Source organism: Ranitomeya variabilis, chromosome 1 (genome assembly GCF_051348905.1).
Source record: "Ranitomeya variabilis isolate aRanVar5 chromosome 1, aRanVar5.hap1, whole genome shotgun sequence".
Taxonomy (NCBI): Eukaryota; Metazoa; Chordata; class Amphibia; order Anura; family Dendrobatidae; genus Ranitomeya; species Ranitomeya variabilis.
In genome coordinates, this window is record NC_135232.1 from 733,458,588 (window position 1) to 733,485,593 (window position 27,006).

At 46.1% G+C, this 27,006-nt stretch overlaps 1 protein-coding gene across 1 annotated transcript; it reads left to right on the forward strand.

Annotated features, from left to right (window-relative positions):
* Positions 1-15,192: 15,192 nt before the first annotated feature.
* Positions 15,193-18,005, forward strand: LOC143764671 (uncharacterized). Its single transcript, XM_077250530.1, has 3 exons — positions 15,193-15,316; positions 16,382-16,692; positions 17,475-18,005. The coding sequence occupies exons 2-3, from the start codon at positions 16,426-16,428 to the stop codon at positions 17,523-17,525; spliced, it is 318 nt and encodes a 105-aa protein (XP_077106645.1). The 5' UTR covers positions 15,193-15,316; positions 16,382-16,425; the 3' UTR covers positions 17,526-18,005.
* Positions 18,006-27,006: the final 9,001 nt, after the last annotated feature.

Here is a 27,006-nt window from a genome sequence, read left to right on the forward strand (position 1 = left end):
TTTGCCAGAACCTTCCTGTCTGCATTGAGAAGCGCTATGGGATGCCAATTCTCAATGCAAGATGGGTCCTTACTCTTTGACAAGATGATCAGAGCAGACCTCCTCATTGACTTCGGCAGAGTGCCCGAGGAAAGACACTCATTGAATACCTCAGTCAAGAGGGGAACCAAAACGTCCTTAAAGGTCTTATAGAATTCAGATGTTAAGCCATCTGGACCAGGCGATTTTTTTTGGGAGAGCCCTTCAATCGCCAACTGAACTTCCTCTTCCCTGATCATTTCAGTCAAACTGTCAAGAGAGGGGTCTACCCCTGGTTCGGGGACGGCTTCAGCCAGGAAAGCCGACATCTCATCCCAATCAAGATCCCTCTTCCCCAAGAGGTGCGAGTAGAAGGATCTGACAACCTCCAGGATCCCTGATCTGGATTGCCTCAGGGACCCCGTAGTGTCGACCAGTCCTGTAACTACTTTACTATTCACTGACATCTTGCAGTTTCTGTAAGGGTCGGGCGAGCGGTACTTCCCGTAATCCCTCTCAAAAACCAAAGATGCGTGTCTATCGTACTGACACCTCATAAGCAAAGATTTCACTCTGGAGATCTCCTCGCGGCTACCTCCAGTTGAGACAAGATGTTCGAGTTTCCTCCTCAGACCCTGATACAGGCGGTACCTGCTCAGATTCCTGAGGCTCGAGAGCTGGCGGAAGAATCTCGCCACCCTTTCCTTGAACATCTCCCACCACTCTGACTTACTACTACAAAGATCTAGTAAGGGTACCTGGCTCTGAAGAAAATCCTCAAAGGACTGTCTTATCTCCGCTTCTTCCAAGAGAGAGGAATTGAGCCTCCAAAAGCCTCTTCCCATCCGGAGGGTCTCTGTAACATTCAGAGAAAACAAAATTAAACAGTGGTCGGAGAACTCCACCTCAACAACAGACACTGCTGAAGAGACAGCTTCCTCCTTTAAATAAAACCTATCTATTCTGGACCTACAGTTACCTCTATGATAGGTGAACCCCTCGTGGCCTGGGGTGTGCCGAATGTGGACATCCACCAGGCGAGCCTCACTAGCTATACCATTAAGGGCGACGCTATCATAAGTCAGCTTGTCTCTGGAACCTCCTCTATCTCGGGGCCTCGTGACAGCATTGAAGTCCCCTCCAAAGATAACCTACAAAAGGTATGTTAAAACCATATTCATACAGAGATACCTAGGTCTGACAGTAGCACTATAAATAATGACTAAGGTACCTCAATACATGTATAGCCAGACAATGGTCAGGAAAAAAACTGCAAACCATAAGGTAGCAAGCTTCACAAATATACAGTCAAAGGTTTCCCATAAAAATTATCTTTATTAGTACAAAAATGAACATACATAAGGATAAAACAGGTAGATGGACAACAGAGGGGAACAGAATGCGCCCTAAATAGCGGTCCCAAGGCCCAAAGGCTCCAGGCTAGCTGGCTACAGCAACATTAGTGCGGTGGAAGCACACAATGCCAAGAGATAAGGGGCCAGTAGTAAGTACTTATAAAGAATCATTAACCCCAACCACCGCCACTAATGGCCATGAGATAAAGAACAGTAAATATGGTATAATTACCAGATAGTAGCAGAGCCAGCAGCTAGGAGTGCACCCGACGCGCGTTTCGGAGCAGAAACAGCTCCTTCCTCAGGGGACGCCCCCTGAGGAAGGAGCTGTTTCTGCTCCGAAACGCGCATTGGGTGCGCTCCTAGCTGCTGGCTCTGCTACTATCTGGTAATTATACCATATTTACTGTTCTTTATCTCATGGCCATTAGTGGCGGTGGTTGGGGTTAATGATTCTTTATAAGTACTTACTACTGGCCCCTTATCTCTTGGCATTGTGTGCTTCCACCGCACTAATGTTGCTGTAGCCAGCTAGCCTGGAGCCTTTGGGCCTTGGGACCGCTATTTAGGGCGCATTCTGTTCCCCTCTGTTGTCCATCTACCTGTTTTATCCTTATGTATGTTCATTTTTGTACTAATAAAGATAATTTTTATGGGAAACCTTTGACTGTATATTTGTGAAGCTTGCTATCCAAAGATAACCTGCCGACTTGTAAAAAGGTAGGGCTTGATCCTCATAAAGAGACACTTCCGGTCCCACTTAGATTGGGGACCATAGATGTTGATGAGCCGGAGCTCTTGTCCCTTCATGAGGACATCTAAGATCAGGCACCTCCCCATTTCTAACTCAATAACCCATCGGCATTCCACCGGTGCGGTAAAAAGGACCGCCACTCCGCTATACGGCTCGGCCGCAAGAGACCAATAGGAGGGCCCGAGTCTCCACTCCCTCTTAGCTTTAAACACATCTGCCATGTTTGGCAGCCTGGTCTCTTGCAAAAAGAAAATGTCAGCTTCAACCCGGCTGAGAAAATCAAAGGCCGCAAATCTAGCTGTATTTGACTTTATTCTGGCGACATTAATGGACGCCAGCGTCAACGGAGTGGGTTCCGCCATCATTGGTGATTGAGTTAGATGGCTTTCTTTTTCCCACTACCCTTATCCTCTGCCTCAGAGGAGGAATCCTTCCCCCTCTTTAATGACAATGAGGTATCCATTCCCATGTGTTTTTTATTTTTATCGTCCTCGTCTCCGGACTCTGGGCCAGTCCCTCCCTCCAAGGATCTTACATTCCCCGAAGAAGGAGACTCGGCGTCCCCTGTGAGCCCCGCCGAAGCCAGAACCTCACCCTCAGCTTCCTCCTCAGAGGAAGAGATGTTTTCAAGGGCTTGGAACCGGTTAGAAAGACCAACCAGAGGGGAGTCGGTTTTTCCTTCCTTAGGTACCTTGGTCAGAGCGGGAGAAGATTTTTTATCTCCCTTCTTTCTCTTCTTTTTGGTGCCGAGCTTACGCTTGTTCTCTAGCCACTGCCTATTATCCTCATCCATACTTTCATAATGGGAGGACTCTGAGGCAGTGGCACTTTCCTCCCTGTGGATCCTCCTGACCTCCTCATCCAACTCATCATACCTCGGGGCCTCAGCAGCAAGACTGGCGTCCAGGACAGGAGCCGCCCCAGTAGCCCGAGGCTCGCCCAGCTCCCTATCCTGTCTGCGCTTGTCTAGACGCCTTAGCTGGGCAGGCGTCTTTTTATTGCTTTTCTTCCTTGGCCCCTCAGCTCCCTCACCCCTGCTAGTCCCTTCCCCAGCAGAATCAGCCTCACGGCTTTCTCCCACCGGGGTCACGACTGCGTTAGCGAAAGAGCGAGGACAACGGTTGAATGGGTGACCTAACTCACCACACAGGTGGCACCTAATCTCCACACAAGATGCAGCAAGATGGCCAATATCCCCACACAATGCACACTTCTGCACAGTGCAGTTTGCGCTGAAGTGTGTGGGGTCGCCGCACCTGTGACAGAGCTTCGGTTGCCCCTGGTAGAAGACCAGGATACGATCCCTACCCAGGAAGGCAGATGATGGTATGTGGGCAACCGTACCCCCTGAACGCTTCAGTTTTACCATAAACGTCCAGGCCCCTGACCAGATACCAAACTCGTCACGGTTTTTCTTTGGCATTTCTACCACCTCTCCGTACCGGCCAAGCCACGACATGATGTCGTAACAAGAAAGCGACTCGTTACAAGTCATCACGGTCACTTTCTTGACTTGGTTTTGGCGAGACACCACCTGAACGGTAAAGTCTCGCCAGCCAGGCTCATTTTTTGCCAACTCATAGTTCGACCAGAAGAGCTCAAGCCCCTCCGGCCGAACAAAGCTGACATCAAACTCAGGTGTCGAATAGGGATGTATCAAGGCATAGATGTCAATCGCCTTGAAGCCCATCTTCAGCAGGAGCTCCACAACTTTAGACCTTGGAGGACACGCATCACTGCCCCTCCACCGAAGACGGACCACATTCCTACGCACACTACCTGGCCCAGCTGTTGGGAGGGACCACACTGTATCCCCCCCTCTTTGCTCTCGGAAGGCCCCGAGGCCATGCCTCTCTATCCAGAAGGATAGATCAACCTCTCGACCCTCTACCATTAGTGATCTCTCTCCCTTCTTTAGAGCCTCCAGGAGACGCTGTTGCAACATGCCGTCCCCAGAGCCCAGAGATGAGGAGGATGCCCTATTTCCCCCGGAGGTGACAGCGGCAAAACTCCTGACAGGTGCTGCCACCACCGGGGGGGCAACCGGACCAGTGACCACATCCACACCAACAGCATCACCATTACCCACCTCCATAACCCCCTCACCCTCTACCAAACCAGCAACCACACCACTAGACAAAGACTTTTCCTCATCCATACCCACCACCACATTAACTCCTGCTGGACCAGTGACAACAGGGGGTGACACTTTCACCTCCGCATCATCAGGCACAAGGGGCTGAGTCTCCTCCACAGAACTGGAGGCGACCTCACCCCTGGTCTTACGTGTGCCCTCCGCATCATCAGATGATATTTTCTGCTGCTTTACTGCTGACACCAGGCGCCGCTGATCTTTCGCCGCTGTGGCGCGCCGCTGATCCTTCATATCAGCATCTTGTTGACCAGTGACGCCAACACAGAACAGGACTTTAGTGGGAGGACCAGAACGCCCAGCCCCGGTAACCCCCTCACACTGCCGCCGCTTTTCAACTAAGTGATCAGCGACAACAGCATTCAGGGGCACCGAGGCTACCGGAGCTGCCCCTGACACCGGGCTGCTCCTCCCTCCCACTGGGGAGCGCACCACAGTGTCGTGGCCTGATTTTTCGCCTGCCGCCGGGCCGCCCTCACTGTCCAGCCTCTCGGCTGATGCACCTGCTGCTACGTCCCTGCTACTACAAGCAGAGACAGAGCTCTGCGCCTCACTATCGTGCTTTGTAATCTCCCCGTGCCTTTGCACCGGATCCACAGCAGAACCAGGGCTGGGCTGGGCAACGGGGCTTATACAGCGAGCTGACCCTGCAGACGATTCAGGGGGTACAGGGAGGGGGGCATACACATAGCTTACCGCTTCCTGCAGCTTTGGCTTGGTGGTTTTCTTTGCCTTTTTTGTCATGATCTCTGCAGGCAGAGATCATAGCAAGCCTATAGAGGGACAAGCTCTCGGAAGATGGAACTATACTGACCATGAACTAAGCCTGCCGCGCAACTAGAAATAGCCAGGTAGCATTTCCTATTTATCGCTAGATGCCCAGCTCTGGCCTAAGACCTAAATAGCTAGCAGAGGGAAATATAAGACCTGGCTCACCTCTAGAGAAATATTCCAAAGAAGACAGTAGCCCCCCACATATAATGACGGTGAGTTCAGATGAAACAACAAACGCAGCAGGAAAATAGTCTTAGCAAATTTGAGGTCCGCTTACTAGATAGCAGAAGACAGATAGTATACTTTCATGGTCAGCAGAAAAACACTAACAAAACACCATCCAGAGATTACCTTAAACTCTGGCATTAACTCATAACGCCAGAGTAGCAATCCCTGATCAACGAGAGCTTTCCAGACACAGTAACAAAACTTCAGCTGTGAACTGGAACAAATAGGCAAAACAAAACATGGACAAAAGTCCAACTTATCTAGTAGTTGTCTAGAAGCAGGAACAAGCACTGAGAGGCATCAGATAACATTGTTGACCGGCAAGAAACCACCAGAGAAATGAGCTTAAATAGCGACACCCACTACTGATGGAATCAGGTGAAACAGGAAAGAGGATGACAAGTCCAATTCCACAAGCGGCCACCGGGGGAGCCCAGAATCCAAATTCACAACAGTACCCCCCCCTCAAGGAGGGGGCACCGAACCCTCACCAGATCCACCAGGGCGACCAGGATGAGCCCTATGGAAGGCACGAACAAGATCAGAAGCATGAACATCAGATGCATTGACCCAAGAATTATCCTCCTGGCCGTAACCCCTCCAGTTGACCAGATATTGGAGCTTCCGTCTGGAAACACGAGAGTCCAAAATTTTCTCCACAACGTACTCCAACTCACCCTCAACCAACACCGGAGCAGGAGGCTCAACTGAAGGTACAACAGGTACCTCATACCTGCGCAATAACGACCGATGAAAAACGTTATGAATGGAAAAGGACGCAGGGAGGTCCAAACGGAAAGAAACAGGATTAAGAATCTCCAATATTCTATAAGGGCCGATGAACCGAGGTTTAAACTTAGGAGAAGAGACCCTCATAGGGACAAAACGAGAAGACAACCACACTAAATCTCCAACACAAAGCCGAGAACCAACACGACGATGACGGTTGGCAAAACGCTGAGTCTTCTCCTGGGACAACTTCAAATTGTCCATAACCTGCCCCCAGATGTGATGCAATCTCTCCACCACCGCATCCACTCCAGGACAATCCGAGGATTCCACCTGACCGGAGGAAAATCGAGGGTGAAACCCCGAATTACAGAAAAACGGGGACACCAAGGTGGAAGAACTGGCCCGATTATTGAGGGCGAACTCTGCCAAAGGCAAAAAAGCAACCCAATCATCCTGGTCAGCAGAGACAAAACACCTCAGATATGTCTCAAGGGTCTGATTAGTCCGCTCGGTCTGGCCATTAGTCTGAGGGTGAAAAGCAGATGAAAAAGACAAATCTATGCCCATCCTAGCACAGAATGCCCGCCAAAATCTAGACACAAATTGGGTACCTCTGTCAGAAACAATATTCTCAGGAATACCGTGCAATCGGACAACATTCTGAAAAAACAGAGGAACCAACTCAGAAGAAGAAGGCAACTTGGGCAGAGGAACCAAATGGACCATTTTAGAGAAACGGTCACAGACCACCCAGATGACAGACATCTTCTGGGAAACAGGCAGATCTGAAATAAAATCCATCGAGATGTGTGTCCAAGGCCTCTTAGGAATAGGCAAGGGCAACAGCAGTCCGCTAGCCCGAGAACTACAAGACTTGGCCCGAGCACAAACGTCACATGACTGCACAAAGACTCGCACATCTCGTGACAGAGAAGGCCACCAGAAGGATCTTGCCACCAAATCCCTGGTACCAAAAATTCCGGGATGACCTGCCAATGCAGAAGAATGTACCTCAGAGATGACTCTGCTGGTCCAATCATCCGGAACAAACAGTCTATCAGGCGGACAACGATCCGGTCTATCCGCCTGAAACTCTTGCAAGGACCGCCGCAGATCAGGAGAAACGGCCGACAAAATTACTCCCTCCCTAAGGATACCTGTGGGTTCAGAATTACCAGGAGAGTCCGGGTCAAAACTCCTAGAAAGGGCATCTGCCTTAACATTCTTAGAACCCGGTAGGTATGACACCACAAAATTAAAGCGAGAAAAAAATAAAGACCAGCGCGCCTGTCTAGGATTCAGGCGTCTGGCAGTCTCAAGATAAATCAAATTTTTGTGGTCAGTCAATACCACCACCTGATGCCTAGCCCCCTCGAGCCAATGGCGCCACTCCTCAAACGCCCACTTCATGGCCAAAAGCTCCCGATTCCCAACATCATAATTCCGCTCTGCGGGCGAAAATTTGCGAGAAAAGAAGGCACAAGGCCTAATGACGGAGCAGTCGGAACCTTTCTGCGACAACACTGCCCCAGCTCCGATCTCCGAAGCGTCAACCTCAACCTGAAAAGGCAGATTCACATCAGGCTGACGCAACACAGGGGCAGAGGCAAAACGGCGCTTAAGCTCCTGAAAGGCCTCTACAGCATGAGGGGACCAATTAGCAACATCAGCGCCTTGTCTGGTCAAATCAGTCAGTGGTTTAACGACATCCGAAAAACCAGCAATAAATCGGCGGTAAAAGTTGGCAAAGCCCAAAAATCTCTGAAGACCCTTAAGAGAGGAGGGCTGAGTCCAGTCACAAATAGCTTGCACCTTGACGGGATCCATCTCAATGGAAGAGGGAGAAAAAATATACCCCAAAAAGGAAATTTTCTGGACCCCAAAAACGCACTTAGACCCCTTCACACATAAAGAATTAGACCGCAGAACCTGAAAAACTCTCCTGACCTGCTGGACATGAGAGTCCCAGTCATCAGAAAAAATCAGAATATCATCCAGATATATTATCATAAATTTATCCAGAAAATCGCGGAAAATATCATGCATAAAAGACTGGAAAACTGAAGGGGCATTAGAAAGACCAAAAGGCATGACCAAATACTCAAAGTGGCCCTCGGGCGTATTAAATGCGGTCTTCCACTCATCCCCCTGCCTGATCCGCACCAAATTATACGCCCCACGAAGATCAATTTTAGAGAACCACTTAGCACCCTCTATACGAGCAAACAAATCAGTAAGCAATGGCAATGGGTATTGATACTTAACAGTGATCTTATTCAGAAGCCGATAATCAATACATGGTCTCAAAGAGCCGTCTTTTTTTGAGACAAAGAAAAACCCAGCTCCCAAGGGAGAAGAAGATGGACGAATATGTCCCTTTTCCAAAGACTCCTTTATATATTCCCGCATAGCAGCATGTTCCGGCACAGACAAATTAAACAAACGACCCTTTGGATATTTACAACCCGGTATCAAATCTATGGCACAATCGCACTCACGGTGCGGAGGTAACGACCCAAGCTTGGGTTCGTCAAAGACGTCTTGATAATCAGAGAGGAACTCAGGGACTTCAGAGGGAATGGACGACGAAATAGAAACCAAAGGTACGTCCCCATGAATACCCTTACATCCCCAGCTCAACACAGACATTGCTCTCCAGTCCAAGACTGGGTTGTGAGACTGCAACCATGGCAATCCCAGTACCAAATCGTCATGTAAATTATACAGCACCAGGAAACGAATAATCTCCTGGTGATCCGGATTGATACGCATGGTTACTTGTGTCCAGTATTGTGGTTTATTATTAGCCAATGGGGTGGAGTCAATCCCCTTCAGAGGAATAAGAGTCTCCAAAGGCTCTAAATCAAAACCACAACGATTGGCAAAGGACCAATCCATAAGACTCAGAGCGGCGCCAGAGTCAACATAGGCGTCCGTGGCAATGGATGACAAAGAGCAAATCAGGGCCACAGACAAAATAAACTTAGACTGAATGGTGCCAATGGAAACAGACTTATCAAGCTTCTTTGTACGCCTAGAGCATGCCGATATAACATGAGTAGAATCCCCACAATAGAAACACAATCCATTCTTCCGTCTAAAATTCTGTCGCTCGCTCCTGGACAGAATTCTATCACACTGCATACTTTCTGGCGTCTTTTCCATAGACACCGCCAGATGGTGCACCGGTTTGCGCTCCCGCAGACGCCTATCAATCTGAATAGCCATTGTCATGGACTCATTCAGACCTGCAGGCAAAGGGAACCCCACCATAACATCCTTAACGGCATCAGAGAGACCTTCTCTGAAAGTTGCCGCCAAGGCGCACTCATTCCACTGAGTAAGCACAGACCATTTACGGAATTTTTGGCAGAAAACTTCAGCTTCGTCTTGCCCCTGAGATAGTGCCATCAAAGTTTTTTCTGCCTGAAGTTCCAAATGAGGTTCCTCATAAAGCAAGCCCAAGGCCAGAAAAAACGCATCCACATCGCGTAACGCAGGATCCCCTGCTGGCAATGAGAAGGCCCAATCTTGAGGGTCACCCCTGAGCAAGGAAATCACAATCCTAACCTGCTGAGCAGGGTCTCCAGCTGAACGAGACTTCAGGGACAAATAAAGCTTACAATTATTACGGAAATTCTGGAAGCTAGCTCTATTCCCTGTGAAGAACTCCGGCAAAGGAATTCTCGGCTCAGATACCGGAGCATGTACCACAAAATCTTGTAAATTTTGTACTTTCGTGATGAGATTATTCAAATCCGCAGTTACACTCTGGAGATCCATTATTGTCAGGTGCACACAGAGCATACAGAGATTAGGAGGAGAGAGAGAAAAAAGACTGCAGCAAGGCAGACTGGAGGAAAAAAAAAAAAAAAAATTCCAGCAGACTTCTTATAACTCTCCTTTCTCAACCTGGGTCTTTAACACTTTATTGGCCGGTCAAACTGTCATGATCTCTGCAGGCAGAGATCATAGCAAGCCTATAGAGGGACAAGCTCTCGGAAGATGGAACTATACTGACCATGAACTAAGCCTGCCGCGCAACTAGAAATAGCCAGGTAGCATTTCCTATTTATCGCTAGATGCCCAGCTCTGGCCTAAGACCTAAATAGCTAGCAGAGGGAAATATAAGACCTGGCTCACCTCTAGAGAAATATTCCAAAGAAGACAGTAGCCCCCCACATATAATGACGGTGAGTTCAGATGAAACAACAAACGCAGCAGGAAAATAGTCTTAGCAAATTTGAGGTCCGCTTACTAGATAGCAGAAGACAGATAGTATACTTTCATGGTCAGCAGAAAAACACTAACAAAACACCATCCAGAGATTACCTTAAACTCTGGCATTAACTCATAACGCCAGAGTAGCAATCCCTGATCAACGAGAGCTTTCCAGACACAGTAACAAAACTTCAGCTGTGAACTGGAACAAATAGGCAAAACAAAACATGGACAAAAGTCCAACTTATCTAGTAGTTGTCTAGAAGCAGGAACAAGCACTGAGAGGCATCAGATAACATTGTTGACCGGCAAGAAACCACCAGAGAAATGAGCTTAAATAGCGACACCCACTACTGATGGAATCAGGTGAAACAGGGAAGAGGATGACAAGTCCAATTCCACAAGCGGCCACCGGGGGAGCCCAGAATCCAAATTCACAACACTTTTTTTTCTGGCCCCCAGGTGCCTCCTCTGGTAAATCATCACCAAGATGGAAGTTCTGAAGGCACACTGGGGACTCCAGGAGCTTGATCTCTGCCATTAGCGCCCCTCCCTGGCCGATGTTGTCACTGTCCTCCCCAGAGCCAGCAGAACTGCGACGAGATGTCATTGTCGCCTGTCCAGCAGGGAGCTCGCTGCACGTGGCCTGTGAGTGACTAAGCAGGCTGCCAGGTGGGGCTTTCTGCTGGTCATCCTCCTTCTCCTCATCATCATCATCATCATCCACCTGGCTCCCAGGCTGCAGCCCCATCTGCCTTTGCTCTCTGTTATCAGCCATTTCTCTAAATCGGTCTTCATTTATAAGCTTTTCTTTAAATGGTCCACTTTTTTCACGAATAAATGCTTTTCTTACCTCCAGGTCATTAATTTCAAGCTTCAGGATCTTTACCTCCGCCTGGAATTGCGTCTTCCTGGGTCTGGAGGCGCCTGCAGCTTTTGCGCTTGTGCAGCGCAGCTCCTCCCGCAGCCTTCTCAGTGTCTTACTCGCATCTTCGTACTCACGAAGGTGGCTCATGACCCGGGAGGCATAGGTGGACAAAGACTCCCGGGGTCTCTGCAGTGCCCAACCCTCCTCAGTGAGGTCGGCCTCACCTCCGTGAGCACTCAGCTTTCCTCCGGAAGGACCGCCATCCTGCACGCTAGCAGGCTTCTCCTCCATGCAGGGGCTGACTGGCCCAGGTGGCAAAGAGGCAAATGCCCCCCGGGCCGCTCCCCCAGCTGCTGTTCAGGGCCGGCTGCCTGGTGGTGGCTACAGCCACACAGCAAATTGTGCACAGCCATGTCTGCTGTACTGTGACGCGGCCGGCAGCAGACACAGCCGCATCACAGTCAGCGCACACGTCTGTGCTGGGGCCAGGAGCTATGCTTGGCTGTCACCTTGACGGCTGCACAGCTACTGCTCCCTTCATGTTCTCTATACGTCCAGGTTAGGTGTTGGGCATGCGCGATGGCATCCTCACGCACGCGCCGACATGACCCGGATGCTTGAAGCAGAGAGGCACTGCAGGGGAGCGACTGGTGAGGTAAGTATGAAGAACTTTTTTGTTTTCTTTATAAAATAAATTTAATGGTGGGTAACTGAAGTGATGAAGTGGGAGGTGTAAGGAGACTGCACATGATGGAATTTGTGAAATTTGGGGGTTAAAGGAGACTGCACATGATGGAGTGAGGGGGTAAGTGGGGCTGCACATGATGAAGGTTGAGTGGGGCTGTACATGATGGAGTGGGGCTGCACATGATAGTTTAGTGGATAAAGGAGACTGCACATGATGAAGTGGGGAGAGTGGGGCTGTATGATGGAATGGGGCTGCACATGATGATGTGGGAGTAAGGGGGATTGTGCATGATGAAGGGGGAGTGGGGCTGCACATGAAGTGGGGGTAACGGGGACTGCACATGATGAAGTGGGGGGTAAGGGGGACTGCACATGATGAAGTAGGGGTTAAAGGGGACTGCACATGATGAAGTGGGGGGTAAGGTGATCTGCACATGAAGTGGGGGGTAATGGGGACTGCACATGATAAAGTGGAGTGTAAGATGGACTGCACATGAAGTGGGGGGTAAGGGTGACTGCACATGATGAAGTGGGGGGTAAGGGGACTGCACATGATGAAGTGGGAGAACAGGACTGCAGGACTGCACATGATGAAGTGTGTCTGATGTGGGACTGCTCATGATGAAATGGAAGGGGTATAGGGGGCTGCAAATGATGATGGGGCACTGCAGATGAAGTGAGGGGGTGATAGGGGACTGCAATGAATGAAGTAAGGGGACTTCAAATTAAAGTGGGGGGACTGCAAAATGATAAATTCAGTGTGAGGGACAGGGGACAGCAATTTAATTGAAGGTGGGGGTGGGGAGAGCAAATGATCAATTGAAGAGGGGGTGGGGAGAGCAAATGATGATCTAGGGGAAGAACAAATAATTAATTTTAAGGGTGGGGGAGTAAATGATGTATTGAATGTGGGGTAGAGCAGTTGATAATGAATAGAGGGTGAGAGAGAAAGACATGACAATGAATTGGGGTGGGAGGGGCATGTAAATATAATGAATCGGAGTTAGGGTTAGAATGGTAGGTACATAGTGGGGGGCATTGAGGATGAAGTGGTAATGAATTGGGGGAAAGAGTACAGGTGCTAATTAATTTATATATTAAATGGGGAAAGTGGCTATTTATAGTTAGTGGGTGCACAGTGGTGGATTATAATTTATATTTGGAATGGTCGGTTAATAATAATAATTATAATAATTTTATTTCTATAGTGCCAACACTTTACATTTTAGAAGGGACGTGTACAGACAACAGACATTAAGCATAACAATAAACACATAGATCAACAGATACCAAAAGGAATGAGGGCCCTGCTCGCAAGCTTACAATCTATGAGGTTGCATAATAACCAATTATATATTGTTTGTGGGTGCACCTCTGTATTCAGATGTCTAGTGTACACCATGTTCCAAATTATTATGCAAATTGGATTTAAGTGTCATAAAGATTTAATTGTTTTGTTTTTCAAATAAACTCGTGGATGGTATTGTGTCTCAGGGCTCAATGGATCACTAAAATCAATCTTAAACACATGTGATCATTAGTTTTCCAGGTGATTCTAATTAAAGGAAAACTACTTAAAAATGATGTTCCACATTATTAAGCAGACCACAGGTTTCAAGCAATATGGGAAATAAAAAGGATCTCTCTGCTGCTGAAAAGCATTAAATAGTGCAATGCCTTGGTCAAGGTATGAAAACATTAGATATTTCACGAAAACTTAAGAGTGATCATCATACTGTAAAGAGATTTGTGACTGAAACAGAGCACAGACAGAGTTCATGCAGATAAAGGCATAATGAAGGTTTCTGCCAGACAAATTCATTGGATAAAGAGAGCAGCTGCCAAAATACCATTACAAAGCAGCAAACAGTTATTTGAAGCTGCTGGTGCCTCTGGAGTCCCTCGAACCTCAAGGTGTAGGATCCTTCAAAGGCTTGCTGTGGTGCATAAGCCTACTATTCGGCCACCCCTAAAGAGTGTTCACAAGCAGAAACGGTTGCAGTGGGCCCAGACACACATGAAGACTGATTTCCAAACAGTCTTGTTTACTGATGAGTGTCGAGCAACCCTGGGTGGTCCAGATGGATGGAGTAGTGGATGGTTGGTGGATGGCCACCATGTCCCAACAAGGCTGCGACGTCAGCAAGGAGATGGAGGATGAAAACCAAAGGAATAGAGCGCACTACCAATACAGGTTATAATAAAATATCCCACCGGGGTGCAACCAAGCAGCCAAGCATGAGAAATACACAAGGAAAAGACGCTGCTCCAAAGGATGCACACCACAGAAAATAAAACAAAGATATATATATGTATAATATAAACAAGGGATTTTTATTGACACACAGCAACTTCAATACATATAAAACATAATTAAAAACAATGCAAAGTACAATTGGCACATAGATAGATAACGTGTGCAAAATACAGAGTGCAAGTCTGCAAAAACCAGCATGTAAATAGCAGGAGTAACCCTCTGGCTCATGGAGCTGATAATGAATGACCAGACAAGTGCACCACCTTTATGAACAGCCAAAAGAAACTATCCTCCAACCTGGGAAAACTGCTGAAGTGTGGACGCCCAACGTGCGGGGCAAGACCACCCAAATTCAGTGATACCTATGATAACTTATGCAGTCCCAGTAAATCCCATATCTCTAATAAGATGGGTGGGCTGAACATACCCAAGGTGGAGAAGGCAGGCACGCCAGCTCCAGACGCAGACGAAGTATGTGCCAAAACGAGAGACCGCCCAACGCATGTCGCCCTTCTCAAGAGGGCTTCGTCAGGGGAAGGTGCTGTGTGTCAAAGGACCCCCGTATAAATAGTATGTATATGGCTTACCTAATGAGGCGCAGGTGGATAGAAACGCCAGTCCTACCGGAAGTATGGAACTTAAAAAAGAGGCATGCGTCGCCCAGCAGTGAGGAGTAGACACACCCCCCCTTTTTTTTCCCCCAGGTCAAGGAAAAGATGCACGTGCACAATCATGCCAGCAGAGCCTGACAATCTCCAGCCACCAGAAAAGGGGCCGGTCTGTGTGTAACATGTGCGTGAAGAAAGATAAACAACTGGGAGGAGGGCACTCCTCTTGTAGCCGGAGAGGTGATCGTCCAAAGGAAAAGAAGGGCAGATAGGAGGGGGGGGAGGGGGGGAGCCGATTTAGAGGGGGTCGGCGTCAATTGACACAGAAACAACATCGGAATTATCGCAAATACTAGCTCCGCCCTCGGTGGAAGCGGGTTCGAAGGGGGTCCATGCTTCAGGTAAGGTTTTACAGGTGATCAACCTTTCTGATTATATTCTATCTCCCATCGAATTGTCTGTCCTACAGAGGGGTTTAACTTTCTCACCTGTGCAATGTGTTGATAAATTTACACTTGTAAAGGATTTATATCTCTTCTGTAGGAAGCTCGTTCTCCAAGTGCTGCATAGTCGGCCCCATCTTGCAAATAATCCGGACTACACAGACCAACAAATTCTACAGGATCTGATTCAATTACTTCACGAGAATGAGGTTGGCCCAGGTAGGAATCGTTTTCCACATAGAAATCCATCTAGGGTTTCTCCACCCCTCTCATTGGTGCCCGCCATTCGAGTTTTCTTCGAATTGGTTAAGAAGGATATTATGAACCTTGTCCCTCGGGCACTGGTCCCTAACAATTTAAACAGGGAGGAACAAAGGACTCTTACTAAGCTTCATCAGAACTCCACATTCTTGATCAAAGAAGCGGATAAGGGGGGTAATGTGGTCTTGTGGCCACATGCTTTATATTTGGAGGAGGCACAGCGCCAATTGGGTGACTGTAGGTTCTATAGGAAATTACCCTCTGACCCCACCGTGATTTTTGCTTCAAGGCTTAGACGTCTTCTGGATAGGGCCAAGGATTTGGGCATCATTGACCACCATGAGCATAAATTCTTGTGGGTGGAGTGCCCGGTTACAGCGACCTTTTACTTACTACCTAAGGTGCACAAATGCTTACTTAAACCTCCGGGTAGGCCCATAGTGGCCTGCATTGGTAGTTTATGTGAAAAGGTCTGCATCTATGTTGACTTTTTTCTCCAGCCCCTAGTCAAGACACTACCTTCTTTTGTTAAGGACTCAGCCCACTTCATCCAGATCTGCCGGGACCTGACGGTGCCCCCTGGGGCCTGGCTCGTGACCTGTGATGTGGAGTCCTTGTACTCCAACATCGGTCACGAGGACGGCATCCAGGCGGTTCTGTTTTTCTTGGACCAACTTAATCACTCCGACCGTATGCACGACTCCCTGATAGTGGACTTGTTAGATTTCATACTTAGGCACAATTACTTTTTGTTTGATAGGGCCTATTATTTACAAGTCTCAGGGGTGGCCATGGGTGCGAGATGTGCGCCCGCCCTAGCAAATTTGTTTTTAGGATGGTGGGAGGCGACCCAGGTGTTTCCATCTGCGTCCTTCATGGAGAAGGTTTTACATTGGTCTAGGTATATTGATGACCTATTCTTTGTTTGGACGGGTTCTCAAGAAGAGTGTAGTCAATTTATTGAGTCTCTAAATAACAATACTCACCATATTTTTCTAACATATACCATGTCACTATCCACAGTTACATTCTTGGACCTGGAGGTCTTGTTGGATAATGGATCGATCATGACCAAATTGTATCGAAAACCTACGGCCACAAACAGCCTATTGGATTTTAGGAGCTTCCACCCGCTTCACACCCGGATGGGTGTTCCAACAGGCCAATTTCTTCGGGCCAGAAGGAACTGCACTAATGATTTGGACTTTCAGATGGAAGCTAGGGAGCTTACTTGTCGCTTCAAGGACCGGCATTACCCACAGAGGAGCATTTCGAGGGCCTACCAGCGGGCTAGAACCCACACACAGGATTCACTACTGGCCCCAAGGACCAGGGTAAGTGATAGTAAACCCAGGTTCATTACGACGTTTAATAACAATTGGGTTGGACTTAGTGGTATCCTGCGTAAACATTGGGAGATACTTACCACGGATCTCAGTACTTCATCTATCGTGGGTGATCGGCCCCTAATAGCTGCCAGAAGGGCCCCGAACTTTAGGGACATCCTTACCAGGAGTCATTATACCAGACAAACTACTCGTACAGGTCAGGGCATTAGACTCCTGGGCTCTTTTGCCTGTGGTGACTGCAATGTCTGTGCTCACATGACCATGACCAGGGATTTTTTTATCAACCCTATGGATAGCGGACGGCACAAGTTACGTTCTTACATTAATTGCAAGACTTCACATGTGATTTATGCCCTTATCTGTCCTTGCTACTTGGTATATGTAGGCCAAACTACACAAGAATTGCGTCGCAGAGTACAGAAGCATTTCTCCACCATCCATATGGCCTCGGGTGACCGGGCCAAGGGCAAAATGCTTACCCCAGTTGCCTCTCATTTTCTGTCCCATCATGGGGGACGCACCACCAATACGCAGGTAGTTGGGTTGGAAAGAATTCTTCAGACAAATAGAGGGGGCCCCATTGTACCCCAGCTCCTCCGGGCTGAGGCTCGATGGATTTTCCATTTGGGATCAGTGACTCCGGGGGGGCTTAATGAGGAGTTATTATTTACCGGTTTTTTGGGTTAATTAATTCATTTATCTTCTTTTTTTCTGTTTTGTCCTTTTTGACTTTTTATATTTATGTTTTATCTTTGGGTGTGCTCTAGATCATGGTTGTGGATTCTTTCGAGTTCGCAGCTCATATGCCTATGGAATAAAGGCCTTGGATTCTGGATGGAATAACCTTTGAGTCTATATATCATCTTGAAGGACCCTATCTTCTATCTGCAAATCCTGGACTCATGTTGTGAATAATGATTGGTCCTGTTGACAACTCTTACTGGGTCAAATATATCCGTTCTGACGTCTTTATTGATTTGACATTCTGTGGAGTTGCTGCTTTCTTCCTATTTTTTGATACTTGGTGTTATCTTTTTTCTCATATTATGACTGTTTTCTCGCAGGGGTTTGTCTTATTAAATTTATTTTTGTTTACCCTCCAATGGCTCATGGAGCGTTATAGGGATTTGGGTCTCCATTGCTCTGTGTATACTCTCATGATTGGTTTACAGAATACCATTTAGGGTTCGTCTATCTAATTGCCACTGGACTCATGTTTTATATGAACTTTTATCCTAGGAGGTGGGGCTACCCGACCTCTGCCTCATGAGGATGCCACATCTGGGGGTTCGCTGCTATTTGGGGAGTGTATAAAAGCTGTGTTTTTTCACATGTTATTGTAATATTTAATAAAGACTATTTCTATATATATATATTTTTTATACTAATACCTCTTCCCTTTTAGGTTGCAGTGAGGTTGAATGACATGTGTGTTGGTGTGCCCCCGGGGGTTGTGTGGTCATTGAGGTGCGCATACTTTGCATGTATGGTTACATATGAGTACAGGGTTCTGCTATATAGGGTCCTATTTAGGACCACATATGTCGGCCCTAAGCTTGGCTATCATTATATGGCCCCTTATATGTGTTTGGCGGTAGATTACTTTAATCTTGCAGCGTATATTCCGATGTAGATCTGCTTCTATTGGGTTGCAAGATCTACACATGACTCTAGGGATTGCATAGATATCTTGCCATATTCTGGCATAGATATCTTGCTATATACTTAGTAGATGGCCCTCTGATGCAGCACTCTTATTTTTCTATTTTGGGCTGTCTCCCGCCCTGTTTGTGTGTTCTGTTTTGCTCTGTACCTCTTTTTCCCTCTAAATCGGCTCCCCCCCTCCCCCCCCTCCTATCTGCCCTTCTTTTCCTTTGGACGATCACCTCTCCGGCTACAAGAGGAGTGCCCTCCTCCCAGTTGTTTATCTTTCTTCACGCACATGTTACACACAGACCGGCCCCTTTTCTGGTGGCTGGAGATTGTCAGGCTCTGCTGGCATGATTGTGCACGTGCATCTTTTCCTTGACCTGGGGGAAAAAAAAGGGGGGGTGTGTCTACTCCTCACTGCTGGGCGACGCACGCCTCTTTTTTAAGTTCCATACTTCCGGTAGGACTGGCGTTTCTATCCACCTGCGCCTCATTAGGTAAGCCATATACATACTATTTATACGGGGGTCCTTTGACACACGGCACCTTCCCCTGACGAAGCCCTCTTGAGAAGGGCGACACGCGTTGGGCGGTCTCTCGTTTTGGCACATACTTCGTCTGCGTCTGGAGCTGGCGTGCCTGCCTTCTCCACCTTGGGTATGTTCAGCCCACCCATCTTATTAGAGATATGGGATTTACTGGGACTGCATAAGTTATCATAGGTATCACTGAATTTGGGTGGTCTTGCCCCGCACGTTGGGCGTCCACACTTCAGCAGTTTTCCCAGGTTGGAGGATAGTTTCTTTTGGCTGTTCATAAAGGTGGTGCACTTGTCTGGTCATTCATTATCAGCTCCATGAGCCAGAGGGTTACTCCTGCTATTTACATGCTGGTTTTTGCAGACTTGCACTCTGTATTTTGCACACGTTATCTATCTATGTGCCAATTGTACTTTGCATTGTTTTTAATTATGTTTTATATGTATTGAAGTTGCTGTGTGTCAATAAAAATCCCTTGTTTATATTATACATATATATATCTTTGTTTTATTTTCTGTGGTGTGCATCCTTTGGAGCAGCGTCTTTTCCTTGTGTATTTCTCAAGGAGATGGAGGAGTCATGTTTTGGGCCAGAATCATGGGGAAACAGCTTGTAGGGCCCTTTAAGGTTCCTGAAGGTGTGAAAATGACCTCGGCAAAGTATATAGAGTTTCTGACTGACAACTTTCTTCCATGGTATAAAAATCAGAATTGTTCCTTCAGGAGCAAAATCATCTTCGTGCATGTCAATGCACCATCTCATGCTGCAAAGAATATCTCTGAGTCATTGGCTGCTATGGGCATAAAAGGAGATAAACTCATGGTATTGCCACCATCTTCCCCTGACCTCAACCCTATACAGAACCTTTGGAGTATCATCAAGCAAAAGATCTATGAGGGTGGGAGGCAGTTCACATCAAAACAGCAGCTCTTGGAGGCTATTCTGACTTCATGCAAAGAAATACAAGCAGAAACTCTCCAAATACAAGTTCAATGGAGGCGAGAACTGTGAAGGTGATAACAAAGAAGGGTTCCTATGGTAACATGTGACTTGGCCTGTTAGGATGTTTTGGCGTTAAATAGCTTTTTTTTTGTTCAGTGAATGTGACCTCCTAATGCTGCAAATTCCACAAATGAGCATTTTCAGTTCTTTAAAACAGATCAAATGTTTAGAAATTCTACTGTGCCTAATAATTTGGAACAGTGCATTTTGAGTTTTTATTCATTTTGGAGATTATACTGTTATCATTGGGAGGTTTGTTCAATAAAATTTGATGTATAATCTAATGGGTGATTACTTTTATTAGACTGACTGTCATTTGCACCGACCATTTAGGAAAATCCGAGAAAAATATAATTTGCATAATAATTTGGAACATGGTGTAGAAGAAAGGGAAAAAGTGGGGAATGTGGTCTGGAGGCCAAGGTAACTGTGTTATTTTATGCAGAGATGAGTCCTGGCTGGAAGAAGTGACGGCAGTCTGTGCTGGATGAAAATGAAAAGCAAAGATGAAGGACTTCAGCTAGAGACGTCACTAGTGAGTCAGTGTATTACCTGTACACTGACACTATACACTGTATACTATATACAAAGCTCCTGTGTATAATGTCACTGGCAGTGGTGATCACTGTATTACCTGTACACTGACACCTTATACAGATCTCCTGTGCATAATGTCACCAGTGATCACTGTAGTATCTTTACACTGACCGTAAATACAGAGTTCCTGTATACAATGGCACTTAGTATTGTGCTTTTTTAAAATTAATGATCAGTATTGTAGTATACAAATAGTGAAAGATGTACACTCCCTGACAGAAGTAATGTCGCTTATCCATGTTATGTAAATAAAAGCTTATAACCTGATGTTAAATTTATCCATTGGTTGTATAAATTATTCTTTTGAAAGCTGAAACCTTCCAAAATACGGTTTAGGTTAAGAAAATAAATTGACATCAATGCAGAAATATTGATTAGTTAATGGACACAGAATGGTCAGATTTTAGCAAGACAAAAGTTTTGCCGCCTGGTCATATAATGCACCCAATCCTAGTTTTCATCCTCACCTGTGCTCAGTAAATGATCGGTTATTTAGTGTGTGTGTATAAAAAGAAACCCCGCTCCCCAGACCTTCACTTGAACTGCAACTTAAGCTCTGACAACATGCCAAAAATCCACCCGGCGACCAAAGCCTGGATTATCAAGAGGCTGAAGACCAGATCCACTGCAGAGGTGGCGGGCACCTTTAATGTGTCTCAGCGTCAAGTACAAAGAATTAAAAAAAAGATTTGAAGAGACTGGAGATGTGTTTGACTAGCCCAGGTCCGGCAGACCCCGCAAGACAACTGCTCAGGAGGAACGTTTGTTGGTTAGAAAATCCAAAGCAAGCCCCTCTTCCACAGCAGCAGAGCTCCAACAGGTCTGGTCACCTCAAGTCCCTGTGTCAACTAGAACAGTTTCTAGGATTCTGTCTCAAAATGGCCTCCATGGTCGAATCAGTGCCCAGAAGCCAGCACTAAACAAAAGGCAAATATAAAACTGTGTGGCATCTGCAAACTCCCACAGCCTGCTAAATAGATGGACACTGGAAAAGTGGCAGAAGGTGGATTTCTCTTCAGTAGAATTACACCACAGCTGCCACAAACACTGCAGGAGACCTACTGGAGCCCGTATGGATCCAAAATACACCCAGAAGACAGTTAAATTTGGTGGTGGAAAGATCATGGTCTGGGGTTACATTCAGTATAGGGGTGTGCAAAACATTTGCAAGGTGGAAGGCAATATCAATAGCCTAAAATATCAAGAAGTATTAGCTACCTCTTATATTCCAAATCATAAAAGAGGTCATTCTGCAGCAGGATGGTGCTCCATCTCATACATCCATCTCTACAACAAAGTTCCTCCAGGCAAAAAAGATCAAGGTGCTCAAGGACTGGCCAGCCCAGTCACCAGACATGAACATCATTGAGCATGTTTGGGGTAGGATGAAAGAGGAAGCTTGGAAGACAAAACCAAAGAATCTAGAGGAGCACCACAACTTTATTCACCAATGTTATGCAACATATATTTGTATTTTAAGTTAATTATTTGTCTGTGGGCAACAAAAATGTTGTCTTGCCAAAATCTGACCATTCTGTGTCCATTAACTGATCAATATTTCTGCTTTAATAACAATTTATTTTCTTAACCTAAACCACATTTTGGAGGGTTTCAGCTTTCAAAAGAATAACTTATACAACCAATGGATGAATTTAACGTCAGGTTATAAGCTTTTATTTACATAACATGAATAAGCGACATAACTTGTGTCAGGGAGTGTATGGTGGCATCATTGGTCTTTGTATAGAGTGTAGTTTCATGTAGAAGTAATGGTGATATTATAATATTATGTATTCTCTGTGTAGTGGTGATAGTACTAGGCAAGGTGTAGCTGTATTGTTGTGTGTATGTTTGTAAGTAAGCTCCGTTATGGCACCATATCTAAGCAGTAAGCTTGGTTCTGGTACTCTATCAATGTAGTAATCTAGATTATGGTACTGTATGTATGTCGTAATCTCAGTTCTGCTCCAGTTTCTATGTAGCAGACTTGGTTCCATGTAGTAGACATATTAAGCTCGGTTCTGCTCCCTTATCTCTGTAGTAAGCTCGGTTCTGCTCCCATATCTCTGCAGTAAGCTCGGTTCTGCTCCCATATCTCTGTAGTAAGCTCGGTTCTGATCCCTTATCTCTCTAGTAAGCTCGGTTCTGCTCCCTTATCTCTGTAGTATGCTAGGTTCTGCTCCCATATCTCTGTAGTAAGTTTGGTTCTGCTCCCATATCTCTGTAGTAAGCTCGATTCTGTTCCCATATCTCTGCAGCAAGCTCGGTTCTGCTCCCATTTCTCTGCACTAAGCTCGGTTCTGCTCCCATATTTCTGTAGTAAGCTTGGTTCTGCTCCCATATCTTTGCAGTAAGCTCGATTCTGCTCCCATATCTCTGTAGTAAGCTCGGTTCTGTTCCCCTATCTCTGTTGTAAGCTTGGTTCTGCTCCCTTATCTCTGTAGTAAGCTCGTTTCTGCTGCCATATCTCTGTAGTAAGCCCTGTTCTGCTCCCATATCTCTGCAGTAAGCTCGGTTCTGCTCCCATATCCTTTCAGTAAGCTCGGTTCGGCACCCATATCTCTGAATCTAGTAAGTTCGGTTCTGCTCCCATATCTCTATAGTAAGCTCTGTTCTGCTCCCATATCTCTGTAGTAAGCTCTGTTCTGCTCACATATCTCTGTAGTAAGCTCTGTTCTGTTCCCATATCTCTGGAGTAAGCTCGATTCTGCTCCTATATCTATGCAGCAAGCTCCGTTCAGTTCCCATATCTGTGTACCAGCTTGTTTTTAAAACCTGTTATCTCTGCTACTTTAAGGCCATGTGCACACGTTCAGTATTTTTTGCATTTTTTTCGCGTTTTTTACCTATAAAAACGTGATAAAAACGTGAAAAAAACGCTAACATATGCCTCCTATTATTTACAGTGTATTCCGCATTTTTTGTGCAAATGTTGCATTTTTTTCCGCGAAAAAATTGCATTGCGGAAAAAAAAGCAACATGTTCATTAAAAATGCGGAATTGTGGGGATTCCGCACACATAGGAGTGCATTGATCTGCTTACTTCCCTCACGGGGCTGTGCACACCATGCGGGAAGTAAGCAGATTATATGCGGTTGGTACCCAGGGTGGAGGAGAGGAGACTCTCCTCCACGGACTGGGCACCATATAATTGCTCAAAAAAAAAGAATTAAAATAAAAAATAGTCATATACTCACCTTCGATGGCCCCCGGAGTGTTCCCGCCTCTCACCGCTGCATGCTGCCGCTTTGGTTCCTATAGGTGGTGTGGTTCAGGACCTGCGATGACGTCGCTGTCTTGTGATTGGTCGCGAGACCGGTCATGTGACCGCTCACGTGACCGCGACGTCATCGAAGGTCCTGAACCACACCATCTAGGAACGGATGCCGCTGAGGATATCGGCTGTCTGCAGAGGGTGAGTATAACCATTTTTTTATTTTTTTAATTATTTTTAAGCATTCTATCTTTTACTATAGATGCTGCATAGGCTGCATCTATAGTAAAAAGTTGGTCACACTTGTCAAACACTATGTTTGACAAGTGTGACCAACCTGTCAGTCAGTTTTCCAAGCAATGCTACAGATCGCTTGGAAAACTTTAGCATTCTGCAAGCTAATTACGCTTGCAAAATGCTAAAAAAGACGCGAAAAAAACGCAAAAAAAAAATGCGGATTTCTTGCAGAAAATTTCCGGTTTTCTTCAGGAAATTTCTGCAAGAAATCCTGACGTGTGCACATACCCTAATGCAGTGGCCAGATATAAGCAGGGAAAAGGAGGGCCACCGCAACTCGAGGGCCACTGCCTGGTGATTGCCCCCCAGGCTGAAAATTGCCAGCCAGCCCCTGCCTCCATGGAAGCCTTGCGGCTTCTCTGGGTCTCTGCAGACCTGGGGGGAGTAGGAGCCACATTGCTGCGACTCCTGGTGTAGCGTCTCACCCCCGAATCTTCTGATGTGCAGGCTGGTTGCTGGTTCCTTCTGCCCCCCGCCAGCCTGGTCCGGGAAGCAGAAGCCTGGGACTTGGCCCCCTCATTCATCCCAGGAAACCCACTCCCTCCCTGGGTAAGAGAGAGAGCAGGTCCCGGGCGGAGAGGTGGTGGTTCCCAGGAGCTCAGGAGCACACAGCAGGTTCAGCAGCGACCGCACCCACAATTAGGACAATGAGCAGCAGCTGAGCAGAGCTGCACCCACTATCCTGCTGGTGCAGTCATTTGTACATAAATGACATTACTGATCCTGAGTTACATCCTGTATTATACCCCAGAGCTGCACTCACTATTCTGCTGGTGCAGGCACTGTGTACATACATTACATTACTGCTCTTGTATTATACTCCAGAGCTGCACTCACTATTCTGCTGGTGCAGTCACTGTGTACATACATTATATTACTGATCCTGTACTGATCCTGAGTTACATCCTGTATTATACCCTAGAGCTGCACTCACTATTCTGCTGGTGCAGTCAGTGTACATAAATTACATTACTGATCCTGAGTTACATCCTGTATTATACTCCAGAGCTGCAGTCACTATTCTGCTGGTGCAGTCACTGTGTACATACATTACATTACTGATCCTGAGTTACATCCTGTATTATACCCCAGAGCTGCACTCACTATTCTGCTGTTGCAGTCAGTGTACATAAATTACATTAATGATCCTGAGTTACATCCTGTATTATACCCCAGAGCTGCAGTCACTATTCTGCTGGTGCAGTCACTGTGTACATACATTACATTACTGATCCTGAGTTACATCCTGTATTATACTCTAGAGCTGCACCCACTATTCTGCTGGTGCAGGCACTGTGTACATACATTACATTACTGCTCTTGTATTATACTCCAGAGCTGCACTCACTATTCTGCTGGTGCAGTCACTGTGTACGTACATTATATTACTGATTCTGTACTGATCCTGAGTTACATCCTGTATTATACCCCAGAGCTGCACTCACTATTCTGCTGGTGCAGTCAGTGTACATAAATTACATTACTGATCCTGAGTTACATCCTGTATTATACCCCAGAACTGCAGTCACTATTCTGCTGGTGCAGTCACTGTGTGCATACATTACATTACTGATCCTGACTGAGTTACATCCTGTATTATACCCCAGAGCTGCACTCACTATTCTGCTGGTGCAGTCACTGTGTACATACATTACATTACTGATCCTGAGTTACATCCTGTATTATTCTCTAGAGCTGCACTCACTATTCTGCTGGTGCAGTCACTGTGTACATAAATTACATTACTGATCCTGAGTTACATCCTGTATTATTCTCTAGAGCTGCACTCACTATTCTGCTGGTGCAGTCACTGTGTACATAAATTACATTACTGATCCTGAGTTACATCCTGTATTATTCTCTAGAGCTGCACTCACTATTCTGCTGGTGCAGTCACTGTGTACATACATTACATTACTGATCCTGAGTTATGTTCTGTATTATACTCCAGAGCTGCACTCACTATTCTGCTGGTGCAGTCACTGTGTACTTACATTACTGCTCCTGTACTGATCCTGTTACTTCCTGTATTATACCCCAGAACTGCACTCACTATTAATAATATTTTTATTTCTATAGCGCCAACATATTCCGCAGCGCTTTACATTATAGAGGGGATTTGTACAGACAATAGACATTACAGCGTAACAATACTCCCAGTTCAAAACAGATACCAGGAGGAATGAGGGCTCTGCTCGCAAGCTTACAAACTATGAGGAAAAGGGGAGACACGAGAGGTGGATGGTAACAATTGAGGTGTACATACATTACTTATCCTGTTGTCCTGTTCTGTTTATTTTGATACATTTCATTATACTTTGATACATTTTATTATTTACATTTCTTACTCTGTATCTCTCAGGCCAGTTTCTGATCATTACTTATGTTCCTTTTTATTGGTGAAATCCTTAGTAGAAAGCAAATAGGGAAAGTAAACAAAATCCATTTACAAGAAGAAAATTACTGATTAATTTCCTCCTATTGCGTCTCATATTACTCATTTCATTTACATCCTCGCTGTGTGTTAACCTCTGCTGGGACTCCATGGTTTTCCTATTTACTGCAAATTAAATTGGAGTGATTAGCGGTACCAGATAACACCTCAAAAATCCCACCATGACATGATTATGTTCAATTCATTAGTGGGCTGCATATGAAAAACCTAATTATGTTTCCAGGCTCCAATGACTCCTATGAAGAAATGACCCTTGAAGAGCCTGGTCTTATTTAAACACCTTAAATTAAAAATTAACTCAGAATTACCTTGAATTCAGCTAAATACAGAATGTCAAGTACATTTATGCCTTAGAATATAAGGCTGCTATGGGGTCCTTGGAAGGAGGGCACCCAACCTTAGCTAGTACCATCCTCTTGGTTATTTCTTGGAGCTGTACATGACTCCTAACTGTAAAATAAAAGGAAAGGATGAGAAAATGGCCAAAGGGTCATGAAAAGGGCATGGAAGGAAAACTATCCAATGCCTTTCTGGAAAGCATAGGG

Coding starts and splice junctions, on each gene's coding strand:
- LOC143764671 (XM_077250530.1), top strand. CDS start 16,426: ATGACCAAATTGTATCGAAAACCTACGGCCACAAACAGCCTATTGGAT. Junction 16,693..17,474: donor TACTGGCCCCAAGGACCAGG/GTAAGTGATAGT, acceptor GGTGTGCTCTAG/ATCATGGTTGTGGATTCTTT.